At 56.8% G+C, this 8,140-nt stretch overlaps 1 protein-coding gene across 1 annotated transcript; it reads right to left on the bottom strand.

Moving 5' to 3' along the window:
- Nucleotides 1–2,214: 2,214 nt before the first annotated feature.
- Nucleotides 2,215–7,695, bottom strand: EN2 (engrailed homeobox 2). Its single transcript, XM_004597517.2, has 2 exons — nucleotides 6,124–7,695; nucleotides 2,215–3,096 (listed from the first exon to the last, which is right to left on the bottom strand). Exons 1-2 carry the CDS (start codon nucleotides 6,800–6,802, stop codon nucleotides 2,780–2,782), a joined length of 996 nt encoding a protein of 331 aa, XP_004597574.1. The 5' UTR covers nucleotides 6,803–7,695; the 3' UTR covers nucleotides 2,215–2,779.
- Between the last annotated feature and the right edge of the window lie 445 nt (nucleotides 7,696–8,140).

Genomic DNA, 8,140 nt, shown 5'->3' with positions numbered 1-8,140 from the left:
GGCCTAAGTCAGGCATCTTAGGGAGTGGCCTGGTGACCCTGCCTGCCTAACCATCGGATGCACCCCACTCCCCACCCCAGGTGCTCCTACCACCCGGCTAGGAGGACTGGAGGCCCATGGCTGTGGCACCCCAGTTCCCCTTCTCCAGCAATACCAGAGCCTAGCTCTGGCTAGGGATGCCCTGAGCCTAGCCCTCTGTGGCCCAGCCATGCTGGAATTCAACCGGCCAGCCTAATTCAAGCTAATGTGGGACAGAAAACGCATCAAAGCGCAACTGACCATTTCCAAACACGAATTTTTTTTTTCCTAAGCCAGGAAATGTTTGGAAGTAACAGCAACTGGCTGATCCCTGGCTAAGCTGATCCCTACCGAAGGGGTGCCTGCTTCACTCCTCCCCCCCCACCCCACTGCAGACCTCTGGGAAGCACGGGGCGCCACCAGCCCCCTCCTCCCAATCTCCCCTAGGATGCCCTAGGACTCCAAACAACAGAAGGTAAATAGATGCTCGCTTTCAGGGAGAAGGGGTTCTTTGTTTCAGGTCAAGTGAAAGTTCCTCCCTCCAGGGCTGGCGGCAGGATCCAGCACGCTGGAGCCAGAATCCGGGAGCTACGAGGGGGAGGGCGACCTGTTGCATTTGGCAGACTTTTAGAGGCAGTGGAATAAAAAACATATTATTTGGAAAACTTTCTGTCGAGGAAATGTGGATTTAAATATTTCTGCGCTCACATTCGAGATGTCCAAAGTGTTATTTTTTGTTGCTATGCTTATTTGCTTAGATTTATAAAACACCCCACTTCTCACTGCAGCACCCGCTCTGGACAGAGCTGTGGGTCAGAGCCGTTCTGCTGGGTTCAAATCCATTTGGGAAAACTCAGTATTACACCTTGAACTGCCAGGTTTTTGTAATAAAGAGGTGTTTCTTTTTATTTAATGTAACTTCCAAGAATTTAAACACACGAAAATGCAAGGGGAAAGGGTGTTGTTCACAATTTTGATAACCACAGTTGTAAATGGAAACATTCACTCATTTCTCATAAGGTTATAAATATTTGATACTGAAACTGTAAAATGCACATTTTTTAAACTTAAAAAAAAAAATCCCAAATCAACTTTGCTTCCTTCTAGAAAGGCATGTCATTTCATTGAGTTTCCTAAGCAGCAGATGGTCATTGACAGGACTTTAAATTACAACTTTTTTTAATAGTTTCCTTTTTAAAAAGGTTTATGCTAGTATGTACAGAGTGAAACTATTATCGTGGTGAAATCAAGAGGTTTAAGGCAAAGAGAGAAGTCCTCCCTTAGTCTCCAGGGAGACACCAGGGACCCCCAGCTCAGTGGGGGCACACCCTGTGGGCTATCCCTTGTTCCAGGAGGACAACTGGACACTTTTCCCCATACACTAAACAGAAGACAGTGTGACATTTCATATATATAGATAACGTGTTTGTTTATATATATGTACTTGGTGGGGGGGATATATGGAATATATTTAATTTACACTGTACCACACCTTCAAAAAATAAAATGTATATTTAAAAAAAAGCAAGAAAAGACAAAAAAAAGTGATAAGAAATGATTATTTACAGATTTTCTTCCTTCTGGAGGATTCTGAGTTCCTTGGGGAAGTCAAGCAAGACAGCCACATGTTCCAGAACTGTGGGCTCACACAAGCCTGGTCGTATGTTCCGCATTCATGCATACTTACACACGTATGCACAACACAGATATTTAACTAGGGAGATCGTCCTATGTAGCAGAAGCAACCACTCCAAATTAAAAGAAAAAAAAAGGTGAGAGAAAGGGAAAAAAAATAACAAGAAAAAAAAAAGAGGGAAGACAAAAAAGCAAAAGAGACTCCCCTCTTTGCTGCAGCCCGTCCCAGTCAAGAGGGTCCTGGCTGGCGCCCCAAGAACACAGAGGGGAGCAGCAAGGCTGTCCTGCCTTGAGAAGCCACGTTCCAGCGCTTCAGCTGGAGCCTCTCGGCCCTACAGAGTGGGTGCCGGGGAGGCTCTCAGTGTGGGTCTGCAGCGGAGGGCAGGGGACAACGACACAGACACGGACAGAGGATTCACGGAGGCCAGGCCTCAGGGAGGAGGAGGAGGGAGACACAGACAGAGAAAAAAAAGGCAGGAGCTGGGCTAGGACAGGGTTGTGAGCCTGGGCCGCTTGGCAACGTGGGCCCCTGGGCTGCCCAGGGCAGGCCCTGGCGGCCACCCCCCAAGGCCAAGCCATCCAAGGACACTAGCGGTCCCCTCTCCCTGCTAGGTCCCCCTTCCTGCTGCCCTCACCAAACCTACACAAAGGGGCAGAACTCATAGACCAAATAGGAGCTATTTATTCGGTTCACAGTCGTGTGAAATGCAGCAATAAAAATCTTTGGACTTCAGCAAGTTTTTGATTTTTTTTTCTTCTTTTGAAATAATAACTAAAAAAAGTGTCTGATGTCCCATAATGGAGCTTAGGAGATTTAAACAACAACAACAACAAAAAAACAAAACAAAAAATCAAAAAAGGTGAATCCCTAAGCAGCCCCCTTCAGAAAAAAAAATCATATAATTAGCATAATCTCATAAACACAAAAAACTCAAAAATATTTTATAGTCAGATATTTTGGATTTTACACCACCTGTAAATTATATACACATAGAATATTGCAGAACCATAGCTAATACGCGATATTTTTCACTATTAATGCTGGTATAATCTTTATACACTGGCCCTTGATTTTTGATTTGAGATTATTGCATTGTTTGGCGCCCGCCCCGCCGCCCAGCTAGCCCTACTCGCTGTCCGACTTGCCCTCCTTGGCAGTGGTGGAGTGGTTGTACAAGCCCTGCGCCATGAGGTGCACGGCCAGCGTGTTCTTGTTGCCCGTTGCCTTCTTGATCTTGGCACGCTTGTTCTGGAACCAGATCTTGATCTGCGACTCGTTGAGGCTCAGTTCCTGCGCCAGGCTCTGCCGCCGCTGCTCCGTCAGGTACCTGTTGGTCTGGAACTCCGCCTTGAGCCGCTGCAGCTGCTCTGCTGTGAAGGCCGTGCGCGGCCGCTTGTCTTCTTTGTTAGGGTTCTTCTTCTTTGGTTTGCGGGACCTGGGACCTGGGCGGGCGGGGGAGAAGACAGGATGCAGGTTAGTCACGGTTAGAGAGGTCTATGCGCCTCCAGGTGGGAGGTGTGTCACCCAAGGGGGCAGCGGGTAGGAAGGGAGGCCCCCCACCCAGATTCCACATAGGGGAAGTGACTGGCCCAAGGCCTCTGAACCACCTGACTTGAGGGGCGTGGTTCTTCCAGGCACCTCCTAGGGTGGACTGGGGGTGGAGTCTGGGAGTGGAACCTGAGTAGGGTAAGGGGACAACGCACAACTGAGGGGTCTGCAAACTTGGCCAGTCTTGTGGTACAAGTAGATTAAACTGCAGGTTGGGATGCCCACATGCTGCTTGGAGTCCTGGCCACACAGTACTTTCAGTGCCTGCTGAAGAGTGTAGGAGGAATCAGATAAGTGCCTGGGTCCTGGTCAACCTTGGGGAAGACTGAGCAGTTCAGGCCCAGCCCTGGATGGCCTTGGCCTGGTCCATGTGGCATCTGGGGAATGAACCCAGCAGGTGGAAGATTTCTCCTTCCTTCTCTGTTGTTCCCCCTTTCAAAGAAATGAAGAAAAATTGAAACTTTGTGGCAAGTTTTTTCCCTGACCCTTTTCTGAGGCTCAGGGGGAGGGGCCTGTGCTGGATGAGTCTAGGTGGGGAGGGGAGTCAAGGCAGCTGCAGGCACCTGGGGATTACTCCTCAGGGCAGGGGTCTCCGAGTGACCACCTTTCTCTCTCAGGCTCTGTTCACTGTTTCCTTTAAGGATGGAGACGGGACAGCTTCTACTAGGTGCTGAAGCTGCAGAGGAAGTCTGTCTGGGTCCCCTCCCCTGGCCCCTGAGTGGGCACGGTCAAGGCTGGCTTGCTTGTCCCCAACCACAGACTGCCACACCAGAAGCTGTGGGGCAGCCCAGCTGTCTGTGGGTAGTTCAGCTCTTCTCACCTTCACGGAGTCCATTTCTTATCCCCGCCCCCACCTGGGTCCTTCCCCTGCAGCAGACCCCAGGTTTCGGCAAGGGTCCTGTTAAGTTTCCCAGGATTCAACTTAACCTAGGGATGAGGGGAGAGGTAGGAGGGCGGAGGGAAGGCAGTGAGCTGGGATCAGGGAGCTCAGCCCGAGTGGAAGTGGGAAGAAAGGCCTGGGGAGACCCCACTGCCTCTGGGCTTCTCCATGTCCGAGTTGCACAAGTCAGCTTTGGGGTAATCTGCTCCCAGCTTGACTGGAGGCCTCTTGGACACCAGACAAGCAAAAGCTGGACAAAGCTGGGCCCCCGTCCTCCATCTTAGAGGACTGAATTGCTAGCAGCTCGGAAGAGGAATCTCTGGGACATGGCTCAGTTGCATCCCACGCTGCAAGGAAGGGCACAGCGAATTCCCTCTCTGCCAACCAAGCTGTGAGGGAAACGCTGGTAGAGGGCCGGTGAGGATGGAGAAGAACCACCCAGGGCAAGGCCGTTCAAACTCCAGGTCCCTTGGTTTCTGTAGCACTTCCACCACCCACCCCTCCTCCAGGCACACACAGACTCTGGCACCCAAGGCGCTGGCTGGCCTGGCTTAGATGGTGATCTTAGCCAGCCTCCCTGGAACCGGTGAAGAGGACGGACTGAGGGCTTCAAGGAAAGCACGGGAGAGGCCCCAGCTGGCCCCACGAGTGCTCAGACACGAGTGGAGCTTCCTGCTCCTGGCGCGGGTCTCCCTTCCGCTCCCTGCCCCGCCAGCCATGCTAAGCTGAAAGCATGCTCCCCTTGCTCAGCACTCAGCAGCCTCTTCTGGTTCTGGGGCTCTTGGTGGCACCTATGGGAATTGGGGATCCGTCTTCAAAATACACACTTTTATGGGGAGAAAACACCCCCTCCGAAGTCCCATCTTTACTTCCCTTTCTTGACTTTTCTTTCAGAAGGCAAACACTTAGGGAACACAGAACCAAGCCTGTGCAAGAAAACTCCTTTGCTTCCTCATCAATCGTCCTGCACGATAAAGGCGGTCTAGGAGAAATTTTGTTTCTTTCCTTCTTTCTTAAACCCAAGCAGACCAGCGACTGTGGCTGCGCTAGTTGGTGCTGCGGGACCCCCGCCGGCGCTGGGGCTTGGCCAGTCCGACTCCCAGCCGCACAAAGCCGGGCTGCGGCTGCTCCCCGGCCGGCTTTGTGAGCCTGTATGTTAATTAAATATTAACAAAGGAGGGGGGCGAGAACAATGGAGCAAATTTCAGGGGTAGCTGGAGAAATGTGGGTTTCAGGAGAAACCCGCCAGTGCAGCCGCCTTTCTGCAGGAAAGTGATGGAGGGGTGGCTCCGTGGAGCCGCAAGGAGGGCGAAAGACCCCCACACAACGGTGCAGGGTGGAGGGGCAGAACGGGGTCCGATGCCAGCTCCGGGGACAAACAGAACTCAGCTCGCTCCTAATGGCGGTTCCCAGCCGCAGAGCAGCATCTGCAAGCAGCCGCGGATTTCTGCCGGAACACAGACCTCAGTTTTTAGGAATCCCAGATCTGTGGGGAACCGAAAATGAGTCCAGCATCTCCACGCACCCCCTGCTAACGCATCCTCTTTCCTACTGATAGCAGCGGGGAGGAAACCTTACCAGGCTGCCGGGCCGGCAGGCAGTCGGCAACCTTCTCTAAGCCGCAGGCGGGAAAGGTGCAGGGATCCACCAAATAAAGTCGAGCAAAAGGCACAGGGTGCCTCCGTTTTCCTTTCCTTCTTGCGGCTGCCCACGGCCTCTAACCAACTAAGGCAGCGTGCCCGGCCCTTTCTTCTGGAACTGCACTGGAGTAACACGACCGTAGCACGCCGAGGAAGGCGTTCAGAGTAGACTCGGCCTGTCTTCCAACCTCCCTCGTTCCAAACAAACCAACTCCAAACAGCCAAGGGAGGGATGAGTTAAGGGTGGGCTGTAAGGAGACGGCCCAACGGAGGGAAGAGAGGGAGAGAGAAAGAGGAGACGGAAAGAGAAAGAAAGCTATTTTTCTGCTCTTCTAAAGAAGTCTATTTCCCCGTTGATCAATGCCCCCGCTCCTCCCGGCCGCCGTCCCTGGCCGCCTCACCTGAAGAAGGCCGGTCCGAGTAGCGCGTGCAGTAGACCCAGGCCGGCCAGAGCATGGGCTGCGCGCCCAGGTTGGCGCTGGCCTGGGAACTGTCCGAGTCCGAGCTCACCGACAGGTCGCCGCTGCCCAAGCCACGGGCCTGGAGCGCCCCGTCCAGGGGGCCGCCGGGGTCGCCGCCCTTCTTGGCGCTTCCGTGCAGTGAGAGCGTCTTGGAGCCGCCTTCCCCGTCGGCCGGAGAGTCGCCGCCGCCGGCCGGTAGCGGCCCTCCCGCGCCCGGCGCGCACGGCGGGTTCTGCCGGGGCTCCCGGGCACCCAAACCCAGAAGCTGCTCCGCGCCTCCTGCGCCGCCGCCTCCCTCCGCAACACTCGCGCCGCCTTCGCTGCCAGCTGCACTGCCTCTTCCTCCCAAGACCGCACAGCACGTCCCCGCGTCCTTTCGCCGGCCGAACTCTGGCCGCAGGATGTTATCGATGAAGAAGTTGGTGATGCGGTGCGGATGCTGGTGGTTTCCTGGTGCCTGCAGCACCGCGGGCAGCATCAGAGCTCGCCGGCGGCCGGTGTCTGCGTCGCCCGGACTGCCGCCGCCAGCGGAACCGCCGTTGGGGCTGGACTCGGGCTGCCGCTGCCCCTCCACCGCCGCCGCCGCCGCTTCGCTGGGCTTCGGGTCATTCTCCTCCATGCTGTTCACGGTCAATCCCAAACAGGTTCTCTCGGGATCCTTTCCAAATCAATCTTCGGCCCGCACGCGGTTGTACTCGGAGACTCCCGCGCTAGCACCCCGCAGTCTTCCCAGGGCGTGCGCAGCGGCTGCGGCCAGGGCTCGGGTCCAACACGTCGCCGGCTGGGCTCGGAGCGGAGCCACGTTCGAATCCACGAGTCGGGTTTAGAAAACACCAAGGGTCTCCGCGCTCGCCCACACGCCAGGAGATTCAAAACAGGTCCTCGACTTTGCAGCACCGCCGCGCTCTACACAGTCACAACGGTCCCGAGGAGACCCCGGGAGCCCCACGGACTCGGCGCGCCTCTCTGCGTCCGGCTACCTCCGGCTCTGGCGCTGCCGCCTCGGCCGCCCGAGGCTAACGCTGCACTCATGCAGGCTGCGCGCTCCTCGGCGCTCACGCCCGCCGGGGTCTGCTCGGGCCGTCCCTGCCCGCGTGCCCCGGCAGACCCTCGAGGGTGCGGGGCGCGAGCGGTCAGCGCGCCCGCCGCCGCCCGCAAGCACATGGAGGAGGCCCGGGGGCCCGCGCTGCGCTCCGCCAGCCCCGGGGCCACCCGCGCACGGCCGCCGCCCCGCTGCCGACCGGGGCGCCCCACCGGCGTGCGGCCGCGCCCCCGCCGAGCCCCGCCGAGCTCCGCGGCCCCAGGCGCATGGGTGAGGGGCGGGGAGGCGCGGGCAGGGCCGGGCCGGGCTGGGCCGCCCGCGCTCCCGGGGCCGTCTGCGCGCCCTCGCCGCCTCGGCCTCGGCGCGGACTGGGGGGCAATTTCCAGGCCACTTAGCACAACCTGAGACACTTTGACTCTGGATTTTTGTTCTTATTTTTAACAGAGCCCCCTCGAGTGACGTCGTGGGCCGGTCTCCTGGACACGTGCCTCGGACCAATGGCCGCCGCGCCGCGCGCCCACGTGACGCGCCCTTGGCCGCTGGTGACAGGAGCGGCCCGCCGCCCCTCCCCCGCCCCCGCCGCCCCTCCCCCGCTTAAAGCGGCGGCGTCCTCGGGCTCCGGGGGCCCGGAGCCTCGCAACCCAGTGGAACCCCAGCCAGGTCCTCGCCTCTTCCGCGCCGATTCGCGCTTTCTCCCGTGGCTTTTCCGCTCAGGCATCTAAGGAGCCCTGCGCTCGCTCTGCCAGGTCACCCTGGGGTGCTTACGTGGACACGCGCTGGGAGACTGCTATTTTTAACATTTCCATATTGTTTACCGTGGGGAGAAATCCCACAATTCCTTGCACAAACGCATAAATAATATTAAATGAGCTTGCCGAGATACAAAGGGACTTTTGTAGACCGCTTGCCTTGCTG

Source organism: Ochotona princeps, chromosome 2, assembly GCF_030435755.1.
Source record: "Ochotona princeps isolate mOchPri1 chromosome 2, mOchPri1.hap1, whole genome shotgun sequence".
Classification (NCBI taxonomy): domain Eukaryota; kingdom Metazoa; phylum Chordata; class Mammalia; order Lagomorpha; family Ochotonidae; genus Ochotona; species Ochotona princeps.
The sequence above is the reverse complement of the archived record's forward strand: the minus strand, read 5'-3'. Positions and strand labels throughout refer to the sequence as shown.